This window comes from Thunnus thynnus, chromosome 2 (genome assembly GCF_963924715.1).
Source record: "Thunnus thynnus chromosome 2, fThuThy2.1, whole genome shotgun sequence".
In the NCBI taxonomy this organism is placed as follows: Eukaryota; Metazoa; Chordata; class Actinopteri; order Scombriformes; family Scombridae; genus Thunnus; species Thunnus thynnus.
Window position 1 is genome coordinate 29176348 of NC_089518.1, and position 25801 is coordinate 29202148.

Consider the following 25801-nt stretch of genomic DNA (forward strand, 5'->3'; position numbering starts at 1 on the left):
TTGACATCTGAACTGGTTGAACTTCCTTACTGTAACTGAACACCAGGAGAAAAGTCTTCAGCTTTTATAGGAGGTGCTAAATATACTGTTATCTAGCTCCACCTTGCAGTCTATTTTTAGAGCTAGTTATCTGGATGGTGCCAGGCTCAATGTACTTTGTGACTTTTGTTGTTTTAATCTGATAATAGGTTACTAGATCGATCCACAGTTTCTAGTTATACAGGAATATCAAGAGCACAAATACAAGGACATCATTGTATTTGTGGTTCCTGAGACAAATACTGGTTTAGATGCCAAAGAGAAGAGTTATAAGTATCAGGTTATGAGTTGAGTATCAGGTATCAGGTTATGAGGTTATCTCTCAAATCAGTGTGTTAAGGTCTGAAAAATGAACTCTAGATTTGCAAACACCACCTGTGAAGGATAGTTAGACAACAAACAGCAACAGTAGCGACACCTACTTTTCTTTAGGAGTTTATCTTTTCCTGATGTGCAGTGTTTCTGAGTATGTGTTCTTTGATAATTAAACTCTCTTCATCCTGTGATGGTAATCAAGGTGGAAGCAGTTCAGTTTGTGAAGCAGAACCTGGGCCACAGCAAGTGCTGGCCATCTCATAAGATGCTGTCAAGGTTTTCTTTTCTGTCGTGATTTCCTTTTGTTGTTTTGTTTTGTAAATTGTCGCTGTGTATTCATTCTTGGTAATTTCCTGCTAGTTGCTAACTTTATCAATCTGACGTTTGGTGCTGAGCAGGTAGCATACAGTTGGTATATCAGAGCTATGTAGCTGAAAAGAGCTGCCTGCTGCGGCCAAAAAACAAGATTAATGAGAATGGTGAACCAAAACAGTAAAGCTGGGGGTCATAAAAATGAAACATATGTGCTGAAAGACACTAAAAAAGCGTCAGACAGCTGAGATACTGCAAAGGAAACAGGTTAGCTTACAGTTACTAGTACTATTCAGAAGTAGACACAATGAAGCCAGGGATGACAGCTAACTTTCAGTTTGGTTTCCATAAATTACTGTGAACTCATGGTAGCCCGCAAGATCCAATAAAACTCACCAGCCTTTGGACTTTGGAGTCTAAAGTCAGCATTTTAGCCAGACTACTGTGCGGGCTCTACAGTATCTCATAAGCTACTACTGAGCTTTTGAAACAAGTTGGAGGGAAGATGCATCTTATAATTTCATGTATTTTTTTTTTCTTTTCTGTTTTATTGATTTGTTGTCTAGAACGTTATGTTTTGCACCACATAACCACCGTATCTGATCATTGGTCTGTATCTTGATGAAGTGTTGCAGTGACAAAGTCTCAACCTCTCATGTTGCACCACCTCTACTACACCAAAGTGTCTCTGAACATGTTACCCATAAGACATGTCACCTTAGATGGGTGGTCTTGCGTTTTTATTTCTACTTGCTCAAAGGAAGTCCTCACCACAGATACCTTTTCCACAAAGTGTTCTCTCAAAGTGTTGTTCACATACTTGCGTGAGAAATCTTTCAACACACAGGTCCTGTCAGCTCTGTCACCACCTGTTTAACAGCCCACAACAAACGAACTCTACTTATCTTTTAAATAAATTGGGTCTCACTTTGCTTGTGGAAAGTAACAAAAACATACAATAAATAAATACAACAGTCCAGAGAATTTGTGTAATTGTTGCCATATAGCAGTGTTTATTGGGTTACATATCTCAGGAGGACAAACATGACATACATCATTATCACAAACAGATTAAATAAATACAAATGTGCAGTACTTGATTTCATAGTGACCTCTGCTAAAATTGATAGCTTCACAAAAAAAAATTGCATTAAAATATTATTCTGAGAATACACACAACCTCCCTGAAGATTCTCCTTTAAATGTTGATTGTGAGTCATCTGAGCTAAGAAAGACACTTCTCCAGTATTGAAGTATAACTGAGGTGCACTGCTGTCACACAAAATCTGTGTGTAAGTGTCTCAGCGAAACCTACGTCATAAAAAAGAACATATGTGTAGAATTTGAATGGTGCATGCACTATCTTGATATGACATCTTGATATGACGCTTTCTATGATAAGATGGTTTGACTGTGTGGTTAGTTTGCACTATGTGACAGGAAATGTGTTTGCTCTACACAATGGCATTTCCAAGAAAGCAAACCTGGCCAGATGCCAACATTGTTCTGAGATAGAAGTTACATGTCCCAGATGTGAACGCACTGGTCCGCTCCAGCAGAGAAAATCTGAGTACCATCAGGATTTAAGGCCAAGTGTAGGACTCGATGTGAATGACCTGAAAAACAACAACAGCATTATCAACTTTTACATTCAAATATCTTTTTTGTCTTGCTGTCTTCACTACCGAAATACTGTAGTATTTTTGAGTAATAAAGCAGTATTAAACTTCATATTGAGCAGTGATAAACACCTGTTTTTGTCTGATAGCTTTTGTGTCATATACAAGTCAGAGTTTGTGTCACATCAAAAAGCACAGAGCGACACTAACCAGCATGCAAATTACACATTCACTGAACAGTAAATCATGAACAAATAGGAACGGCTTACAAATGGAGAGGGAGTCTCAAAGACTTTAACATTTAACATAGAGTTTTAAGGGTGTTTGAGGAGCAATTTAGCTCAGCCATTTGAGTAGATAAATCACCAGCCTGGTTATGGTGTGCTTTAACGGCTGTTTGGAGAAACAACTTAGCCAACCAGAGTTTGTTGGCGAGATTAAAACTGTGGATGTCATCTTCCTGTGCCAAAGACAGAAAAATTGCTAAGAGAATGGTAACAAGCATGGAGGCATGCAATGGAGCTACTATACTGTACAGGTTGTTGGAAGACTTACAGAAATAACAACTCTCAAATCTGCATATTTCTTCGATCGATGTGAAAAGCATTAAGTTAACTGCTCCAACATCCACTACTGCAGCTTCTGTGTCATCTAAAAATGACGTTGATGGGACAGAAACTACTGACTGATTAGGTGAAAATGACCCCCCCCCCTTACCAAGCAAGAGGCGGTGGCCAAGATGAGTACGATATCAGACTGAAAAATGATGTGAAAGTGGTCCATTCAGTCTGATTTTCAGGCTAAAAATCACCTCCAGAGTAACTGCATTTTGTGAGTAAATGAATAAAACAACTGCTGAACATTTGAAATAATAAATGTCTTTTAAAATGCTTTTAAAGGATATTTAAACAACCTTTGTGACGCGCAGGTTTGAAGTCTTTCTTTGCCCACAATACCTCAGGAAATGTGACACTTCATATCCAGTGTTGTGGCTTCAAAGTTTCACATTGACTGGAGGCCCAGGACTCGAATGAGTCAGTACAAAATGGTGAATAAATATTTCAATGATAGATGACTGAACTGCAGCAATCACCAACTGTCACGCTGTTGCCGTTATATTACTATTACTCAGCACATATCATGATGCAATACTATACATTTATTCCTATGAGGTTGTTATGAATGTGTTAAACAGACACTGTTGAGGGCTGTAGTTATAAATTATATTTCAGGTTCTCTCACCAGTGAGATGGTAGCTTGAGCTGAGTGAGGGAAACTCCCAGTCCCAGCAGATGACGTGGTGATGGGGCAGGCCATGACCTGTGACCAGGCGTCTCTTCTTATCTGCCCACCGTAGAGAACAGATCTGCAATAGGAGTAATTGCACTGTAAAGTCAGCGGTGTTGTCTTTAATGTAAAAGCAATTAATTCACAGTTAAAATACTTTTTGACTCTCAAGCACCTGAGAGTTTGTGTCAACAGAAGTAACACAAGTCCCTGATCGTGTGTCCCAGACTCTCAGCTCTCTATCTTTACATCCCCCTCCTGTAGCGATCATCTTTCTCTGCCATGGACACCAACCCATAGCCTGATCATACACACAGTGAATACACAAGCACACATACAACTGTCAGCAGATTGTTTGGTTGTTAAAGAAAACATCCGTGATTAAGTTGCAGGATCAACTAACAGCAGTTGTCAAACCTCAGAATAACAGTAGCTAAACCTTAAATGTACCAACCAGCAGCATGCAACTCATGTTAGCATGAGCTAAAAGTATCACCATCAAGTCATACAACACAATGCACAGTGGTTTACGATATATGAATGTGTCTATCATAAAAAATGCTTCACATGTCATCATCTGTGTTTCTTTGCAAGTCAGACAAGTAACACAAATCAGTGACAAAAGACATACAGTGCTGATGGTGTTTCATGGTGTTTACTATTATTTGTACTATTAAACCAATCACAGTGATCAAATTCACAACCTCTCCATGCATGATAAAGGTTGTTTTAGACATGCTTTAGACAAGCAGCACAATCCCCAAATTAAAGGATATATAACATGCTTTTTTGTGATTATCTGTCATTTTTATACTGTTATGATGTTGGATGTCTATGTTAAACTTAATCACAGTTCCAAAACTAGAGGTGAATTAAAAAAATTCTCCCAAAAGCTGAACGCTCCATTTGCGAACTTCCCTCTACTTCCACATTGAACTGGCGTCAGATTGTTCACTCATGCCCACAAACGGCCATCCATTCTGTAGCCTTTGTTGCTAAGGTTGTTCCATGGGTTGTTTGTGTTGTCCACTCTCATATTTCGGATCAGATTTGGGCTTAAAGCTTATGAGTTTGAGTCTGCCGAGAGGCAACTTCCCAAAGCTAACCGGTCAGAATAGAGTGGGCTAATCAGGAGGGCGGCTTTAAAGAGAAAGGAGCTAAAACGGCTTGTTTCAGACAAAGGTTGAACTGAGGGGCTGCATAAATGGCCGGTGTAAGATAAATAAGGAATTTTTGGAACAGTAAGTCATGCAAAGATATTCCAGTCAAGCCACATAATAAAAATATAGACCTGGATATGTACATATTATGTCCTCTTTAAAACATGTAAATGGCCCCACACCATAGTAGTGGGTGGCATTTTCCTTCATTATGATGAACATGGACACTGTAATTTAATTTGAGGTAGCCAGCATACACATACATTCCTACTCACAATACTTAAGATTTTTTCCACCTGTAAAGCATTTTGTCGCTTATATTTTGTGCTGCACTGTTTAAATAATGTTTCCTTGCATGTACGTTCGGGCACCAAATGCGTATATTAGGTTTTCCAAAACTACAGTGCCCAGCTGTTTAAGTAAAAAATTAAACTATATATGCAGTATGTGAAGATTAACAAATGGGCTTATTGCTGAAAAGAGTCAGAAAATAAAGGATAACATGAAGTAACAGAGAATAAAGCCTGCATTATATTCAAAAACACAGTAGTGCTTTCATTTAAAGTCCCATCATGAAGCAAACACTGACCTTAACAGCGCTGGGCTGTTTCATTGTGGTGATTGGTTGATGTGACCCTGCGATGTCACTATCCCATATACGGAGGAGGCCATCTGTGGAGCCACTGCCCAGCCACTCATTACCTGGCGACCACTGCAGGCTGCAGAGACCCTCCTGCTGGACGGCCGCACCTACCAGAGCTGCTGGAGCTCGAGGGTCATGGTGATGGATATGTCCGAGCACAGAGCCGCTGTCAAATAGTGGAAAAATTATCCTTCCCTTTTTATACCAGTTACATTTCCTTTTGATGAAGAATTAAACAGATATTGATGTGAATGAAGTTTCTAGAGTTGAGAATGATACTGAAAATTCTTTCACTTTCGCTATAGTATATGGACAACACACACACACCAGTACCTGCTGAATAACTGCTGTTTCCAGGAAAGAGCTCTAACCACAGACAAGTGTGATGGCAGACACCTCATATTCTGCTTGTGTTCAACATCCCACAACTAAAGAGTCAAAGGGAGACAGAGACACCACAAACCGTCATCGTTCTGACTCAACTATGCACAGGCCCCCATACCACAGTTTCCACCCTCTACCAGCTCATTTACGCTAATCTCTAAAGCATTTACCCATATCTCCCCTCGCCTGGTGCCAATACAGAGAGCTCGGCCATCTCTGCTCCAGCACAGAGACGAGATAGATGATAGAGTCTGACGGCACGGTCGTCCTGGTTGCGGACTCGGGTCAAAATGTCCCACTAGAGCACGAGTTTCTGAATTCCAAAGGTAAACAGAAGAGCCCAGGGCTAATGCAATCATACCATTACAACTGCAGTCGAGAAGGTTAGAGTCTGAAAGGGAAGAGATGAGTAAGGACTAGAGGATACTACGTCAGATGAACCAAGTATTGACTGACAATTTGATACTGAATATTTCCAAGACTCAGAAACTGTATAGTGATGCTGGCTTTCTCTAGTATGTTCAATATATGGTACTTAAAGGAATACATAGACTTTTTGGGAAATACACTTCTTCTTTAGAAGTCATGTGCAGCAAGTGTGACCATTTGGGGTACACATAGGTTTTTCTTGTTGTTCTAGGATGATATTTGGTCAAAGTCAATGTAAAGCTTGTACACCTATTGATGCTTGGAATTAATTCATACATGCTTGGTCCTACAGTGGGTAAGAAACATTATGTCTATCTGCTTTTATCTCTTCAAAATGCTACCGCTTCTGCAGAAGGGAGAACATGTAAACACACAAACACAAAAAAAGATTGAGTATAATCTGAATGACAGATGTGTCATGTTTGCCGCTTAAAGGCTGGCAATATTCTTTATTTTTATTGTTGTAAACAAATCCCATGAATGAATTGATCTTTCTTACAAATATTGTCTCTTTAGCCAAAGGCTGATGTAGCTCACTGTTGTACAAAAACTATTAAAAAAGGAAAATTACTGAGCCTTTTTTAATGAAAGTATATATTTATGCCCCCTTTCTAAAGATTTACTGCTTCAGTAAGCAGAACAGGCCTCGTCCTGAGAGCAATTAGCAGGGTGGGTGATTTGAAAAGTATTGAGATATGGCCTAACACATTAGTGGTTTTGGTCTTTTCATGCAGTTTCTTGACCATAGAAAGAATCACACCAGCTTTAACCTTTAAACACAGAAATAGAGAAAATAAGATGTATTTGAGAGTATTATGCAGGATGCGCATCTTCTCTTACAGTAGTCATTCAGCAGCGATGGCGCTGCCAACTTCATCACTGACTTCCCTTGCAGACTCACTGAGGCTTTGTTCAGAGGGGCAAACGGCTGCAGATCACTTCTTATGTAATCATCAGAGCCTGCAATGGACAAATATGATATGATAAACATCAAAATACAGCTACATAAATACATACAGGCAGTTTCACATCCAAAGCAATACATCTTTGTTCTTCCAATTTCTATGCGTTCACACTTCAAAAATGAAAGCTCTTTGTTGTGTCATTTGAAAACCAACACAAATACAGAGTTGCAGCAAACATCCACGTTAAACTGCATTAGACACTCTGTCAGCTACGTGGGCTTCATTACAGAGAAGTAATGGTTACTGGTCATCTGTCTGCTGCACTGAATCCAGGAGAGACACACACACCTCAGAAGACATAAAGGCTGAATAAAGCTGAAACCCTGAGCTGTGTATTGTTGTATTGTTGTAATGTAGAAGCCAGAACCCTTGACATTGTAAAGCACTCTTGGAATTCAATAAGTTATGTGATAATGTGTCTCAGAAAAAGAGTTGTGTCTTGGTTACAAAGACTTTGAAGGTCAGTAGGAAATGTTTAATCAAACTTACATATCTTCTGGTGTTCAAATGTCATATTCTTTGTACAAAATGTCTCCATGCTTCAATAAACTTTACAGGATGTTGCTCAGAAACATTTGTGTGTAAGCCATTCGTACTCATTTCCTGATATGACATAATATGTTAAAAGATCATCAATCATGTGTCTGTGTGTGTGTGTCTTAAGTATGTAGTGAAAAAACAGTCAAGCTGTACCAGTCTGTTGTGCAATTCCATGTCTTTGTAGTGCCGCTGTCCACACCCATCCCTGCAACAAAATAAATCATTTCCTTCTATTTAAGTCTTTTGTATGATGTGTACATTAATTCTTCAAACTCAGACATCTAATATGGAGATTTCATGACAGGTTCAATAGTCCTTTGTGCAAGATTTTGATCATGATTTTGTGACATAATGAAACTCATTAAGTAATATCTGGTATTATCCTCATTGTGCAGATATTTTTTTTACCTTACATTATCTTATAACTAAGAAACTACAGACTAAAAACACATACATGCTTTTCTCTGCTATTATCTTTAACTGAAGCTTCCAGAAACAAAAAAAAAAACCTTAAGAAACCATATCCTGTGTGGTGTCTTTGATTTTCTCTTTTGTCACTCCTCTGCCCTCTTTTCTTGTGAGGCAGTTGACACAACAATTAAACTACAGTGACAAAGGAACAAACAAACCTGTTCTGGAGCATTTTCTGTGACGGGCCGTCCCCTGGCAGGGATGATGAGCGGTGTGTTTGGTGGTGTCACAGCGCTGCCGTGGTACCCGCATTCCCCAAATGTTGCCTCTGATGAAGCTCGATCATAACACAGAAAACATAACATTGGTCTCCATCACATCAGTCTACTGTCTCCGTGCGGAGAATCAGAAGCGATGATGACAAATAATAAAGGTGAGAGGGTTTTGTGGCTTTGAATCTCAGGGGAATACGTTGCCTTGAGTTATTTAGTAATGCAGTACATGTAATAATGCTATATATTCTAAAAACAAAAAAACAAGAACTCATAGACTGACTGAGTGGATTTTGGGGTCTATGCTGATACTAACTACTGACAATTCTGATCATAATACATCTTCTACCTTTAACTTTTGTACATATAAGTACATATACTTTAGCAGTAATCTCACAAAATTGGTCAACTAATAGCTGTGACAAAGATACATACTGAAATCAAGGTGCTCTATGGTTGAACCATAAATGTGTTACTATATGCGCAACACAGTCTGCGCAGCTGTGAAATGCAACACTGACAATTTAGGTGTTGCAAGGTGCTGTCCACGTGGAGTTTGAAGTTCACACCTTATGCTTGCTGCCATCCACACAGTTGACCTTGAGCACGTTTTGTACTCTACTGCATTTTTTCATATCGTAAAGACCAAAACCTCCCACCACAAGAACAGTTTCTTCATTCTTCTTGCAGCTGCAGCTGGCCTCATTCTCAAGGCCCGCATCTCACAAGGCACGTTACATTTAAGCAATTCTGTATTTATTATTTGTACATTTGCACATTGAATGTTTGCATATTCTCAGTCAATATATGTGCATTCCCTTCTCTTCATTTTAAACTCTAACAGCTCTTTTCAGGTTAGAATATATTTTACAATATATACTTTAGTGTAAGAGAATTACAGTAAAGTATATTACTTGTGGTACTTGTTTTTTCTCTTATCTTGTATTTTTTTTCAGTTGTTATGCACCACAACACCAAGGCAAATTCCTTGTATGTGCAAACCTACTTGGCAATAAATCTCATTCTGATGTCAACTGGGAAAATTATATGATGTAAAAGATTTATCCTGTGAAAAGGCCTCTTATATATTGGTGGGGCACTAGTTAAAGATCCCTTCCAGACATGTATTAAGACTTACAGTATAAAAATGCTCTGTTTGGAACAATAATGTGCATCTGATATGGTTTTTCCACAAAAAAAAATGTAATTACCATTTTAAAATCATGAAAATGGCATCTGTTCCTTCTCCCTCATTAAAAATCCAGAACCTATAAATATGCAAATGTTGTTCATTTCAAAAGTTTAACTACTGGACACAAGATGTCTCCTACTTCACTGTAAAGTCCATTATCAGTGTTGTGTATTGGAAAAGGATTGGCTTCCATACTAGTTGTAATGTCACAAATTCTGCTCGAAGGCCCACCCCTTAAAGTCAGATTTTCAGTGAGCACAGAGAAACTTTTCCTCTTCAGCAGATGAATATAGAAACAGCCTTTAAGTGTCAAATTCTGCACACACATCATTATGCACAGTGAAGCTTAAACATCCAACTGTAAGAACAAAAAGAAAAACACATGTTTGAGTGGAGGGGGACAAAATAAATATTCCTTTATGCCACCTAAAATAATAATGAAGTTGAATTAAAGATGCCTAAATACTTCTGGGGCCTTCATTTAAAGTGAGATGGTGAAAAACTGGTCTTTATGCATATAGTACAACTTTGTCAAAGAATAAAATTTGTACTTGCATGCAGCGCTGAATTAAATGTGATTATTTTCTATATATTTTCTTCTCTGTACTCCTCAAAAATAGCAATCATTTAAAGGTGCTGTGTGTAGGATGTAGTGGCATCTAGTGGTGAGGTTGCAGATTGCAGCCAACTGATAACCCCTTTCCCTCACTCCTCGCCTTTCAAGCATGTAGGAGAACCTATGATGGCCGCAAAACTTGTGAAATGACCTGTTCCCTATGTAGATATAAAGGGTTCATTTTAAAGTAACAAAAACACAACAATTCACATTTTCTGGTGATTACACACTAATTAAAACTTATTTATGAATATTATTTTTCATTTCTGCCAAATCCTTTCTGCTAGATGCCACTAAATTCTACACACTGCACCTTTAAAGTGACCACAAAGCTGAGTTTGGGTAATTTCTTGGTTTACTGATCACATCTTTGATGAGGTCACTGTTAGGAGTGTGAGATCAGTATCACAGACTATTTTCCTCCATGTTGTGGTTTGTTCTGAAAACAGTAGGCTACCTTTGTTTCCCTCTAGTCCTCTCTCTGCTGGTTCATGAGGTCTCTGTGGAGAGTCCAGCTCCAGTCTCTGGCAGACAGCATCAAACTCAAAGCCTGGTTCACACTGCCGCCCAGTGGACAGAGGTGTACTGGCAGCAGGACCCTCACTGCTGCTCCTCTGGATGATCCGCCTCCTGAACCGTTTGTATGACGCATGATGTGCATCGTTTTGTCCCTGAGAAGACAAAAAAAAACAAAAACCCAATGAATCAAACTATAAAAAAAGAAAAATAATATTATCAATCTAAATAGTATCAAAACACTGGAAACTGACACAATCTTCTTCATACTTCAGACCTCATAACTTTCTCTGAGCACATACAAGTTTTTGAATGAGAAGTTGTGTTAATTGTTTCATGTGTCATAATCATGATCATTTGACAGATTATTTAGTACTTTAACTCATCCTGAAGTTTTCCATGTCAGAGTTTTTCAGCATAGAAGCAAGTCAGGTTTAACTGTCAGGAGTCATCATTGTGTTTCTTTCGTCCCTCTACTTTTACAATGAGCGTTTCTTTGATATGTTGACCTCATCTTAAAATAACACAGTACACAGGATTAAGTGGTAACTTTTTCATTTGCCACAATCTAGACTTGCACATTTGATGAATTACAGATACACTCTCTAAATAAGAAAATACTATATTTCATGATTTATTTCTTATGGCTTCACATGAACAAATATATATATTCCTTATGTTTGCCATTGACAAAGAAATGAATATTATCCTACAGTGACCCCAGAGTAGGCTAACTCCCCGTTAGACCTCTCTATTAACAAACTGTTAAAAAAAAAAACTCCAATAGCACAAACCCAAACAGATTACAGTGTCTGGTCAGTGGCTTCTAGGGTGTTTCAGACTGGTGTTTACTTGTTACTGAGAGGTTACCATGATGGTCAGGGTGGTTGCCACTGGTTGACTTTTGTATTTGAATTTCTCCAGACCTCTGTGAGCTTTAGAGAAATGTCATCTGGTTTAATGAGATTAGTGAGGCCTACAGGTTTCCATATGCAAATGCCAATATAATAATAGTAATAATATATGACCACACATTTTTATTTTTGAAGGGATGCACTAATTTTTGATGGCATCAATCTCATTTTTCCATGGTGAATGTGCTTATATTGTCTGTCCCTTTGGACAAAAGCATGACAAATAGATTTCATATAATGTGATATGACTCAAATTGAGTGATCATTAATAATAGATTGATCTAGGAAAGTCCTCAGCTTTAGTTTGCTTTCATGCTGAGTACTTTCTCACTTTATATTTGACTGGAAATTTTACCAAAAGACACAACACATAGCAACAGAAAGCACATTGTCACATTTATGTAGGCCTAGTTTGTTTGTTTTTGTTACATGTAAAATGGAATTGGAAAGCTATATTTTAGGGGGGAATGGCTTAACAGTGACGAAAGCTTTACTGATTACGCTTTTTGATTTGACTTTTGCTTGTGTGCACATCTGTATTGTTTTTCCTTAGGGGTCGTGTCTAGATGGTAACACTACAACGATTTGCGAAACTCTCGCGAAATTTGTAGGCGTTATTCCTTCACTGTGCAATGTATTTGTTATTGTACAAAATAATTATATTTTATGATGTGACAATGTGGTGGTTAAAGGTCTGGTTATGTTTAGGCACAAAAAACACTTGGTTGGTGTTCAGGAAAGATCATGGTTTGGGTTAAAAATGATCACTCTCGCGAGATCTTTCGCAAAACTAGGGTTACCATCTAGACACGACCCTCCTCCGGTCCGCCGGTCCTTCCCCCAAGGCTCTAGGCAGGAACCCCCGCCCGCTCCGGACACGGTTCGTTCTTCCCCCTCCAAGATGGAGGCCTTAGGGGGCTACCCTGCCAAGTCCTCCAACCCAAAAGCGAAAAGGTTAACGGTTCTGTTGAGCATGACAGTCGGTGTTGGGTGTCTGTTCCTCCTGCAGACTCAGCTGTTGAAGCCGAGAAAACCGAAGGATTTTTATTCTTTCGATGTCAAAGACGCGAAGGGGAGGACGGTTTCTCTGGAGAAGTACCGAGGAAAAGTAGGTCCACATCATCAGCAATAATTTCTGAGTCTGAGAGGAAATCTGTACAAACTTTGACTAAGTTACCCAGTGTCGGTTAAAGGCGCTTTTCGGTGCAAAATATGTGTTTCTTGGAGCATTCAAAATGATATACAGTGTAAACTATGTTGTTTTGCGTCTTCACAGGCTTCTCTGGTTGTAAACGTGGCGAGTCACAGCGAGCAGACGGAGACGAGCTACAGGTCTCTGCAGGAGCTGCACCGAGAGCTGGGCACCTCTCACTTTAACGTCCTGGCTTTCCCCTGCGGCCAGTTCGGAGACACCGAGACCGGTACCAGCCGGGATATTGAGGCTTTCGCTAAGTCCACCTATGGTGTCACCTTCCCCTTCTTCAGCAAAATCAAAATAATGGGCTCAGAGGCTAACCCTGCCTTCAAGTTCCTCACAGGTAGACTCACACATCTGTCTGCAGTACACTATGTTTTACAACAAAATATGGCTGCAAAGATATCTGTAGGGAAATTACACCATGACTATTATGTAAATCTATATCTGTATTCAATTGAGTGACAGTTTTGACTTTAGCATTGATTGATAAACTACAATCTGGACCTAACTTTGACTGAACCATATCTTTCCTAATAGGGCTGCAACTGATGTTATTTTTATGATCAAGTAATCTCTCAAATGATGAATCAACAATTTTTTTAGCCTATAAAATGTCTGCTTACTTACCCTGACCTGGGGCTAATAGTGTTCTGTTTATGATGAGTAAGTCTTGCAAATGTATTTAATGTTTTATATTTCACTCATGAAGCTAAACCTTTCCGTCTTTTTCACCACAAAAGATAACTGTCACTGTCCCAAACAAAATACAACACAAGACTCATTAGGCCTGTGTAATTAGGCCTGCAACTTATGATGACAATTGATTTTATTCATTATCAATTTATCTGCCGATTCATCTTTGTATGCCTATTTGGTCTGTAGAATGTTAAATGAAATAATGGAAAATAATGGAAAATGGCTGTTATAATTTTCCAGAGACAAAGATGACGTCTTCAAATGTCTTGTTTCATCTGATCAACAGTCTAAAACCAAAATGTTTTCAGTTTAGTGTCATTTTTGTAAACAAAAAGTTGAAACTAGTCAATTTTGGGCATTTTTGCCTTAAAAAATGACTAAACCAATGAATTGATTATGAAAATAGTTGCCAATTAATCGACTAATCGTAAACATAATTGTGCTTCTCTGGAGAAAGAGCAGCTACTGTCTGGACTTTGTAGCTAAACTTAGATGTTTAAAAGTTGGTGTCTTTATCTGAGGACATGCACCTGAAAGAACACCTGCAGAAAAAAAAAAGTTGATTCCTGAGGTCACTTGGATGTAAGATCTGGTGATGATTTTTACACACTGAATGGACTTTATTGACTAGTATGATTTTTGTGTAGTTCTTGCACCCAATCAGGGTTTAAATTTAGGTTTATACCTGTTAGTAATGCAAAATTATACACTATATTTTAGTGTGACATCAATGTCAATGACTGAACTGTCACAAAGAACACCATCTATAATATGGTAGCTATCACTTTAATATCTGTGGGTAGGACATTGTTGGCATAGTTACAATGACGTCTTTTTGACCGTATTGGATTATTGGATGATGTACAATATCTGTATTTCCAAATATAACTACAAATACCATTTTAGAAGATTTTATCTATATCGTCCACTCCTACTAAAGAGTAGCAAAATCGGTAGTTAATTATATAACAAAGATGCAAGTCATGACTTAGAGATACCCTCCAGATTATTATCTTGTTAATATCCATAAAATGATATGTACTCCTTCTCCCTCATTAAAAGTTTAAAGTATTTTAATGAATGTATGTCAACATGTTATTTTTCAGATTCTGTGAAGAAAATTCCAAAGTGGAATTTCTGGAAGTTTCTTGTGAACCCGGAGGGGAAAGTGGTCCGATTCTGGCGAGCTGACGAGCCCATGGAGAGCGTCCGCCAAGAGGTCTCGGCGCTGGTGCGAGAAATCATCCTAAAGAAACGGGTGGAGCTATGATGTAGCTTATTGATAGATACTGGACACACTGTGTCTGTCTTTCCTGTGCTTTGACAGCCAGGAATAACAGGACTCTGACTGAACTGTTGCCTACAGCGAGTGTGGTTGGGTGATGGATGAAAGGATCCACTAGTTTTAGCCCACAAAAGCAATGGAAGTCATGTGAGGATAGTCAGAAAGTGTGTTTGCGTTTGTGAGAGTGTGTGTGTAAGGTTATAAGGACCATCCTGTGGTTAATAATGACAATCATGATGAACATTCCTGTTAATGACCACTCCTGCCACTCAAGGATTGTTTAGCCATTGAAGTGTTGGATGCTTAGTTTGGCCTTTGTGTCCTTCTGTACCATCTATTCCAACTGTTTACATTAAAATGTTTGTATGGCATTCTGTATAACATAGTTGATTTTTATTATCTGACATAATATGTAACAGTTATTTAAAGGACGGGTTCACAGTTTTTCAAGTCTGTCTTAAAACAACCATCAGGTACCCAAATGATCATTGAAATAGGTTTTCCTTGCCATAATCATTCCTCCTGTTCATACTGACCATTAGAAGATCCCTTTAAAATGCAATTACGATGTAAGTGATGAGGGACAAAATCCACAAGTCTCCTTCTGTGCAAAAATGTATTTAAAATTTTATCTGAAGCTAATATGAAGCTTCAGCCATCCAAATTAGTCGAATCAAGTAGATGTCTCTCAGTGTTACAGTCTTTATAGTGCCAAAGTTTTGTTATTATACTTCCACCACAGCTCAACAGGGAAACATTGTCCAAGGAAATAAAAAGAGGGAATTTGATGCTAAAAAGACTGTAAATGTGACAGATATCCACTTGATATGACTAACTCAGACTGCTGAAGCCTCAGATAAACTTTTAACATTAAAAGCACATTTGAAGGGGATGTTTTAATAGCCAGTATGAACAGGAGGAATGATTACAGCAGGCAAAACCTCTTTCAGTGTTTGTTTTTGCACCTTACTGTTGTTTTAAGCATCTTTTGTTCCTCTCAGTATGAACATTTAAAAAAGTGATGAATGGTCGCCAAAAACTGTTTCTTTGATCACATGTACAACAGGAGCTCTGAAACCCAGCCTGCTGTTTTTAATTGCTAGAAGTGAATGCTAATTGCAGATATCCCCCGCGTCGCTGGTGAGGATTAGATGGACAGTTGGAGGGCAGCAGCAGGTAAGCTGGCACACAAAGAATCAACCAGCTAACAAGACACTGCCTTCCAGCCGCCCACAATGAGAGCTGGGAAAAAAGATGTCTCCTTTTGTGATATCAGGAGGAGATAATTTCTCTAAATTGTTCTATTTTAGGGGATCCTGTTCTTTTTGACACTGGAAGCTCAGACAGACTTGAAAATACGCATAAAAGACCAGGAGCCAGTTGCACCAACTGTTCGTAGCTTAGTAGTAGCTTAGCCTAGTTAATAACATAAATGTTAAGTGAAGATTTACACATCAGTAAATTAAAACCAATTTCAAAACACAAACTAGTTCTTATGTAGACATTAGTTGTTGCAAAATATTTACCTACCTACTAACAGTCAGGTGTAACTGTTGCGTTAGCTAGCTAAATGTACCAACTGACAAAGTTAACATTAGCTTGCTAATATCTGACCCGTTTAGATTGAAGAGTAAAAGAGGTAATATGGAACATGGATGACATATCTGACCTCACATTTTTACATCACATTAAACAGAAAAAACACAATATACCCCAAATTACAAAATCTTATGCCAGTTACGTTACACTAGCTAAATGACCAAATAACATTGGTTAGGTTAGCATAATTGGATATTTCCCTCTTACTGTAAATTGCATGAATACTACTAATTTTAAAACAGACACATTTCCAGGTATGCAGATATAAATGTGACTGGAAGTTAAGTTTATTTTCTCTTTTGGTCCCTAAAACTTATTTTTGATGCTATCTGTTTCTACATGGTTGCTTCTGATTGGATGGAGATGTTTCCTAGCAACTGTTGTATTCTTTACTAAAATGTTTGCTGGAGACATTTCTGAAGTTTTAATGGTGCAACCTGATCTAGTAAATCAGTAGTTTGAAACTAGCTAGTTGTTACAAAGAACTTTACATACAAACTTTGTGATGCATTAACGAACAGTTGGTGCAACCCTGTCCAGATGCCTAAATTGGACAGTCTCTACTTCAAAATAACCTTTTGATTCATTGACATTTTCTCAACGAGTAGTGATTCATAAGTTCAGTTCAATGTAACTGTTAAGGTAGCAGAGCAGTGTGAGCTGGCTCAGGTAACGTCAGCTAACATTACACTGCCTCCCAACCAGTCACAACTCATAGGCTTATATGCAAATGCATGGATTTGACTATGTTGAACTCAGTGTTTATCATTGTGCTAAATGTAGGATTTCATCTTTTCCACAGCTACATTCATTTTCCTACCAACTTTATACCACTCATGACTTTTTCTCTTTATAAATGAATGAAAACGTAATATGTGGCCGGATCTGCAGTCGTTGCATTTGAAGTCAGTTGGTCGCAGCAGTGAGGAGTGTAGCTGACAGCTGTCAATCAGATAACACAGCCAGCAGCAATACACTGCCACACTGTCACCACCAGCTCACAGGCTGGAGGGGAAAGGATGCAGCCACCAAGATTTGCCTGAAAGTCAATTTTGTGATGCAGTTTTATTTCCCTTCTTACCTTGAACGAGCAGTGTCTCCTCTTTCCTACAAAATCTCTCAGCATTCTCCTCATATTGTCCTGAACATGAAAACAATCAAAGACGTTAGTTAAGATGATGCTCATCATTATCAAGAATACCTTTCTCTGCTTTTAAATAATTATTCAGCAAGTTGGGGATTATTCTGTTAATATTATAATGAGCAGCAGTTGTTATTTTATCAACCTGTAACACTAAAACTGTATTTTTGCCATATGCTGTTGTTAAAGTGTTATACCAAAGAGACACAGACATGTGTTTAGAGTTTGAAGTGGTTGCCTGGTAGCAGCAGCAACAGCAACAGGCCATACAGTACATGACAGTAGGAAAACTACCTGTTAGGCTGTTTTATAATATTATTTTAAAAAAGAAAGAAACGCTCACCCACTCATTTGAATCACCACCTGTGAATTTCAGTCGCATCTTCAGTTTCCTTTACTTCAGAAAAACACCGTTGTCCTTCCCTCTCAGCCAGGTTGAGGAGGCTGACAGTCATGCCTGGTGCACCTGTTGATCCTCTCCTGACCGGGCTCTGCTCCTAAATACTCTCCCCGGGCGGACGGTGGAGCGGGAAGTAACATCCTCTTCTCTGCCATTGGCGGTCAGGTAGAGGGTTTTTTTTTTTTTTTTTTTTTTTAATTTTTATCAAGCACTCCTGTTCTGGGATTCCCTCCGCGTCCTGGTTTCTAGGCACAGTAAAAAAAAAAGAGCAACGCGGCAATGTTTCAAAGCTGGAGGCGGCAATGTTATCAGTAAAAAAAAGCAGACAAGGACACTTTTATTTCCATAGACTGGTGTCAGTTTACATAGCTTACAATGGAACAGAATTAACCTATATTATCGTTTAATTGAAGAAAATAAACTCATTATTTCTCATTAATGATGATAATTAGGCCTATTGTGTGTGACATGGAGGTTTATGTTGCATATTTTAAACACAGGCAAAGGAAAGCATAAAGACATTTAGCCTAAAGGGAAATAAGTTGAGATAAATATTTAAAAAGCAATATGAAGGGAAATAAAGTCTTAATAATTAAAACAAATGTTTTAATTATTATTACTAATCCCATTATTATTCTTTAGAATAAATAAGGTAATAATAATAGTGCCAATATATTCTATTGGTGATAAATAGAAAAAAACTTTACAATCCAAATGATATAGGCTAAAAAGCTTTTGATTCAAGAGTTTACGCATATTTTTAATTTGATTTTATTGTTGCTTATTTCATATTTATTGTCAAGTAAAATATTCCTGTCTCGTGAGAGCTCTCTGCTCAACAGTATTAGCGTGTTTTGCGGGTACAGGCCGTGTATCCGCGGGCCATAACGTTTAATGATGAGCTGCTGTGGCGCTAAGTGGGCCGAACGGCGCGAGGAGCAGGCGCACGTTCTTGCCACCTGCCACTTCCATATGCGCTCGCCCACACCATTTACACACCCTGAGCTCGAGCTTGAGCCCGAGCCCGGCACTGTGCGACAGGTGCGTGCTCCCAGTGACACGCAGTGGCCGACACATGCTGACAGAGCTCCTGCGGTGAGGAGCAGCAGGCTGCCATATGCAGACCTGCAGACGAATAATAGACATGAAGAGCTGAGTTTACCTTCAGTTTATCCACAACTAATAACCACTTTTAACTTTTGACCCATGACTTGGTCATATAGCCTATCATTTTGGCCCAGCCTATTATTTTTATTAGCCTATTATTTTGACTGTGTTGGTCATAGCCTATTATTTTGGCATTTAGCAGGTCATCAATTAGACACTGTTGTGTACATTTGCTGTTTTTACATATATTAAATCCAGTTTATTATGGGGTATTTTGTTTGTAGTTTTTTTGTACGAGTTGTCTTTATTGTCTGGAGTCTGCTTTACATTGGCTTCATAATAGAAAAGGCCCAGAAACTATATCTTAATTTTGTTTAGGTTATATTTGCCCAGAAGCTTTGCCCACATCACTCCACAGGAGAAATAAATAAATGATTTTTTTTAACCATTCTCTTTCCCGCGGTACTCGGTCTGGTTTGCACCCTCCCTCCAGGTTTGGCTTGTGTCACCCTAGAAACTCATTGTGTCTGTATTTTCCTTTCCCCTCCCGCATTGTCCCCCGCAGTTTGGCGGTAGCTTAACCGGTCAAATGTGTCACAGCCAGCTTAAACAAAGCTCCGCGCCTGCTCTCGCCAGCCCTGCTGGTCGATGACAAACGGATTTGTTTGCAGTAAAAGTGGCTGAAGGCGCGCCTGGGTGTCGAGCTAAGCTGACGCGAGGGTTCATACGGTTATATGAGGGGTTGAGGGTTTGACAACAAGGGTCCTGTTTGCTTTACGTTGGCAGCAGGAATTTAAATTGTTAACGGTACAAGCCAATAGAGTCATTGTTAGTCCGGCATGGTACCTGTGAAAGGTGTCCTAATACTGCAGAGACATTATTTAAAATTAGTTTCAATCATTTATCCTGAGGATGATATTTCATAGAGCCAAATTAGATTTCGTATAACAATCTATAGCATGTTCAATCATTCAACCAACCAATCAGACAGTCAGTCAATTATTCAATGCCTGGGTTGATCACACTCTCCTCTCAGATTGACCTACAATCAAATGCTAAATCAGGGATTACCACAACAAAACCACAATGCAAATCACTGAGAACTGTAACAATCCATGTCACATGCAGTTTTACAAACATTCAGTTTGTTTTTAGTATTTCCCACCATGTCAACCCATATCAGTGTTTTAGCGTTTTAGTGTTTTAAAAATGAGTGTGCAAATTAAAGGACATGTTCACAATTTTTCAACCTTGTCCTAAAACAACAGTCAGGTGCCCAAATGAACACTGAAATAGTTTTTTCTTGCCATAATCATTCTTCCTGTTCATACTGACCATTAGAAGATCCCTTCATAATGCACTTATAATTTAAGTGATGGGGGCCAAAATCCACAATCCTCGCTCTGCACAAAAATGTATTTAAAAGTGAATCTGAAGATAATATGAAGCTTCAGCGTCCAAATGATTCAAATCAAGTAGGAATCTTTCAACATCACAGTGTTTTTTTAGAGCCAAAGTCCCTCTTTTCAACAGGGAAACACTGTCCAAGGAAACAAAAAGAGGGAATTTGATGCTTAAGAGGTTAAATGTGGCAAATATCCACTTGATATGATGAGGTCAGACTGCTGAAGCCTCATATAAGCTTCAGATAAATTTTTAATCAGATTTTTGCACAAAATTAATGAAAAATAAGTTACCTTAGCAGTGACTAATTTGCGGTATTATGTGTGTCAGTTGTTTATAGGGGAAAAATAGTAAGGAAGCTCTATTTCAATGTGTAATGAATCTGATGTTTCCTTGTTTCAACTGCATGAAAGCATGCACTCATGCAGCAGAATTATTACTTTTGTAGAGACCATGCACAGAATATTTCTTAGCAATGTGCAGTAGAGTGAGATGAACATCTTCAGTTTAGAGGGAAAGATTAAGATTTGTGGAGCAGATGAAGAGGTGATGCTAGTGTAGTTAAAAAATAAAACAGGAGGTTCAAAAATGTATCCATGTCTGTATCATAAATTAAAAGACAGAAATGCATGTCACTCCAGAACGCAATTATTTATTCATCTGTTGTCTTTTGTGTTGTGTTAGATGTTGTCTTAATGTATAATGAACTGATCTTACTTTAACGCATTTTATTTTCTTTAGATTGTGGATTCTGGTTCTGACAGCTTGTTGACATGTCTCAATATAAAAGATAACCATAAAATTACACGTGTAGTAACATGTAATCCAGTCCAGTCTGATCAATGTTATTATGCTAAAGTGCAGAGTAGTTTTAAATTCAGAATCCATAGTTCTCAACGATTAACGTAAGGCCTGTGTTAATCTACTCATTTGGCTTCCATCTCATTGGCAGCGTCTTCTTATCTTCATTTGTGTTGTTAAATCGAGTGACAGGAGCAGAAGTGCTGTAATGTGTCTCTGGTTTTGAGGCTGCAGTGCTGCCTTCACTGCTCTAAAGCAAACAGACTCAGCTTTGGGAAGTTTAAACAGGTGTCTGATCTGATGTCCGACATTGTCCTCTGGACCAGTCTACCTCACACGAACCCACTTTCCCAAAGGTCAGAAGGTCACATCCTGTTCAGATAAGTTCAGCTCATCATCTTGTTTCGATTTCCTCTGTTTTTAATTCTTATCCAAGTTTATAAATCTATAATTCTTAAGAAACACATTTTTCCACTCAGATGTACTGTTTATACAGTTATGGTGGTACCAGCATGGTTTAGAAGACCAACAAGTCATGCAATTTGGGAAAAAAAAATCAAGTTTAATTTTCAAAAACAAGGATACAAACAAGGATGTTGACTGCAATGCATCAAGACTCAGTGGTCTTTCTCAGAGCCACACAGACACACAAAAGGAAAGGAAGTCCCTGCTGCTTAAAGAAGGTCACAGGGTTACATTTGTTTCACTGCTCAAACAAGCAAAGTTCACGCTGAAAACAGTTTCTTTTCTTTTGTTTATACATCACCTAAATCCTCTTAAAATACCTCCAGGGGCCAAGTCAACTTTAAAAACATTTATTTGCAAACTTGTAAACCATTTTTATTTTTCAAAACAAATACATATAGTGAGGTGTAAAAATAAACCTGACATTTCTATGTATACCATTGTTTGGCTAGTTCATTACATTTTGAGGCATGTAAACAAAAACACAATGTAAACAACAGCTCAGGCAGTATTATTTCCTTTGTTAGGCGCCACCTCTGACTGATTAGCTTCCAAGCTACCTGAGGAAGACATCATTTAATCATTTACAGATATCACTATAGATTATGAGTTAAGCATTAACATCAGTTGCCCACCCACCCTTCCTTCCAGTCTTGACTGGACCTATGGCACCTTCAGACGGCCAGTAACAGTAAGGACGTTTATGATGCTGTCTTTTATATTTTATGTCCCCGGTTTCAGCTGTGGTTGGGAACCCAGCGAAAGCGGTATCCTCCTTGATTATTCCTGGAGGTAAAGGCATGACCGTGAGGAAACACCTGGGTCCTTATTGTGCAGTGTTCTCTAATAGATGTTCGGAAAGATGAGACACTCTCTCCAGCCTCTGCTCCATCGGTCCTCATGCTGCTGTCTTTGCACACAGAAGTCTGTAGGCCTGAGAATGAACCGTACATGCGTATGGTGTCTGAGCCCTGCTGCAGTCTTGTCCCAGTGGCGGTGCTGTGCAGGACGGCATTGCAGCGTGTGCTGATGTCCCTCAGCATGTCCTCCACTGAGTCAGGCTCTGTTTCACATCCATCGTCCAGTCGCTGCCGCTTGCAGGGACTCAGTGAAGTTTTATCACCACAAGGCATCACTGGTTCTCTTACATTTGGATCTCTGACAGTCATCAGTTTCTGAGAGAATACAAAAGAAGACCCATAGAAATAAAGATTAGGCATAAATGTGTGACATATAGGCATCAGCATGTTCCTGCAGAGGTTTTATTGTATCCATGATGATGATGATGATCACTTTAAGTACTCACTTCCAGCACTGAGGCCAGATGCTTTGCTCGGCAGGCCAGCTGCTTGAGGTGAAGGTTTCTCTCCTGAAGGGATTCAATCTCTTCCTGTTTTCTGTGTAGAGTCTCATGGAGCTGCAGACAAACAGAGCGACACATCGGTTCAGTTATGTTGACTGAGAACGCATCTCTCAGAGTTTATCATTCTTCCTTTAACAATAATATCAATAAAACATTTTATTTATAGAACGCTTCTCAACTCAAAGACACTTTACATAGATTAAAAAGATTATAAAAAACAACAACAACAAAAAAACAACACACATATATATATCACATATATCATGTACATCAACTTTTTGTTACTTAAAATGTAGCCTTATCACAAACTCCACTTATGGTGCCATTGATTTACTTACTAACCCAACTGTGCATTGTCAGCCTCATTTTGGAGATATGAAGCTTTGACGCCAAGCAGTGAATGACCAAAAATGTTAATTAACTTGTCAAAGGCCACTAGCAGGGCTTTGGAATTTCTTGTATAACTATATTAAATCCAAAACGTCACTACTACATAATTAAGAGCCATCATAACACAAATCACACATAAATATTGCCTACACCACAGTCCATCAGAAAAGAAACAAGATTTTCAGACAGAACACGTCCCATAAATCTGACAGATTTACCTGATTATTGACTTCCATGGAGTGCCCCAACACCCCGCCTTGATAGTGAGCGATGCCCCTCCAGAGAGCTCCATCCTGGGAAGGTGGGTTGCCTATCTCTGTGGATGAGTTAACCAGACTGTCCTCTGGAGAGAAGTCCCTCTGAGGAGTGAGAGGAGGTATGATGCAGCCCTGAAATGGTACCAGTGCAGCTGGAGACAGACTGCTCTCCAGTGTGGCAGGAGAATCTGACAGAGGAGACAAACTGCAGCTCAGTCAACATGTCTTTGGAGGATTGACAATAATGATGATGATGATGATTATTATAGTAGAAGTAGTGATATACTAGACTTTACTATAAGCTTAAATTTGGTTTTCTCACCTGCCATGAAATCCAACGCATAATCTCCAAAATCGTGGTCATCAGCATCAGATTCATTCACCTGTGGGGAAATAAAATAGTCGATTAAAAGACAATTTAAAACAAAAAAACAACAAAATCATAACTTCTCCGGTCCCATGAGCTCTACCTGAAAATCCCTGAAGTACCAAGCAGGGTAGTGTGGCGTTATGGCAGAATATGTATTGATGCTCATTTCACCGAGTGTGCGTAATGTGTTTTGGGCGCACGGTGAGTTGTGCCAAAACACTTGTGAGGTCCAGCCAATTAGCAGGTAGCCTGCGTGTCATGAGTAAACTACAATCTCATTCGTGCAGAATTCCAGCGCACCGTGTCAAACATTAACAGCATGAGAGCGATGAACTGCAGATGCACTGATTTCCTCTCTCTCTCTCTCTCTCTCTCTCTCTCTCTCTCTCTCTCTCTGGTAGATGTAAAGTGTTGGAAATACGCGGAATTAAGCCCAACATGAAACAGCCAGATGTACAAAAACATCACTAATGAAAAACAAAACATTTCCTCCCGGTGCTGACGAGTTTTTTTCCTCACCTGAGAGCCGAGGGAGTCGCTCTCTCTTCTCACCACAGACGCGCAGTCTTCCAAATCATCCCATGCAATTGTTGAAAAAGCTGCAACACATGAGAAGTGTGTAGTGACACACGCCGTCGTTTGTAAATACATGCTTAAAGTTTTAGTGCATGAAGGAAGTGCACAAAGTTCAACCAGATGTCACAGATGCGCACCTTGTTCAATGATGCAGGGCAGCTCGACGTACACAGTGACTGGACTGCTGCTTCTGGGCACCAGCACTTTATCCTGCAAGTATAGGAAGTCTCTTAATATCCAGCTAAACAGAGTTACATTGTGTGCAACTTTTTTTTTTTTTTATCAAGGGACACTTCATACCTTTTTGGCTGCTGTGGCTCTCATTGCCTGTTGCCCCATTTGGTTGGGACAGATGGCACCAGACACCTTTCTGTCTCTTTGCATCTTCATCCGTTCTGCTCTGTCTGCAGAAGTAAAGGGTCATGGTTTGATTTAGAGCTGATATAGTCGACATTCTCCCGGTTTGTGTCTCTCCGTGCCGCGGCATCATAGTTTTGGCCCAATCAAATGCACTTATTTGGTCTCCAGGGAATGACAGCGTCCTCGGAGATTAAATTGGTGCAGACTAACGGTTTTTCTGGTCTGAAGTGGAAAGTGGTACCGCGCATAACGGCGCCATTACAGCAGGTGCTCTCTACGTCAGACATGCCCTCCCTCTGCCTGCGGCCAAATATTCCCTGCGCCCTGCTAGAGGCGCATGTAGAGCCTGACACGGCTCCTTACAACCGTGTCTATGTTGTATTAAAACCCCCCTTTGTCTTCACCCACATATACATTCAGACCAGGCTGTTAACAGAACAGTCGAGAGTGTGTTTAGGCGAAGTGACTTATAAAATCACAGTAAACCACCGCCACACGTGGCTCTATTGCTCAAGGACTCGAGACTTTTATTTATTTATTATGATTTCATTTTATATCATCATCAATAATGCTTTATTTGTTATTTTCTCGGGGATGGTGGTCTCGCAGCTGCCATAGCACCGTGTGCGTAATTTCTATTAAACTGTGCGTAAAATACCTACCCAAATTAGGTCAAGGCCTGTCTCCAGTCTAAACATTTAGAGCGAAGTGGAAAAGGAAAAGGGTAATTACAGCAGACAGCTCAGTAAACACCAGTGACAAATGCCTCTATTAG

The 25801-nt window shown here is 39.2% G+C and overlaps 3 protein-coding genes across 3 annotated transcripts; 1 reads left to right on the forward strand and 2 right to left on the reverse strand.

Moving 5' to 3' along the window:
- Positions 1 to 2020: 2020 nt before the first annotated feature.
- LOC137200404 (cell division cycle protein 20 homolog B-like) lies at positions 2021 to 18148 on the reverse strand. The gene is made up of 12 exons (XM_067615195.1): positions 17877 to 18148; positions 17474 to 17533; positions 10642 to 10855; positions 8323 to 8432; positions 7847 to 7898; positions 7029 to 7148; positions 5930 to 6150; positions 5709 to 5803; positions 5322 to 5541; positions 3748 to 3873; positions 3528 to 3651; positions 2021 to 2282 (listed from the first exon to the last, which is right to left on the reverse strand). Exons 1-12 carry the CDS (start codon positions 17913 to 17915, stop codon positions 2185 to 2187), a joined length of 1479 nt encoding a protein of 492 aa, XP_067471296.1. The 5' UTR covers positions 17916 to 18148; the 3' UTR covers positions 2021 to 2184.
- gpx8 (glutathione peroxidase 8 (putative)) lies at positions 12420 to 15164 on the forward strand. Its single transcript, XM_067615184.1, has 3 exons — positions 12420 to 12722; positions 12891 to 13152; positions 14615 to 15164. Exons 1-3 carry the CDS (start codon positions 12516 to 12518, stop codon positions 14776 to 14778), a joined length of 633 nt encoding a protein of 210 aa, XP_067471285.1. The 5' UTR covers positions 12420 to 12515; the 3' UTR covers positions 14779 to 15164.
- Positions 18149 to 21817: 3669 nt separating the features above from the next.
- mcidas (multiciliate differentiation and DNA synthesis associated cell cycle protein) lies at positions 21818 to 24256 on the reverse strand. Its single transcript, XM_067575727.1, has 5 exons — positions 24191 to 24256; positions 24043 to 24103; positions 23682 to 23908; positions 23017 to 23127; positions 21818 to 22885 (listed from the first exon to the last, which is right to left on the reverse strand). The coding sequence occupies exons 1-5, from the start codon at positions 24254 to 24256 to the stop codon at positions 22448 to 22450; spliced, it is 903 nt and encodes a 300-aa protein (XP_067431828.1). The 3' UTR covers positions 21818 to 22447.
- Between the last annotated feature and the right edge of the window lie 1545 nt (positions 24257 to 25801).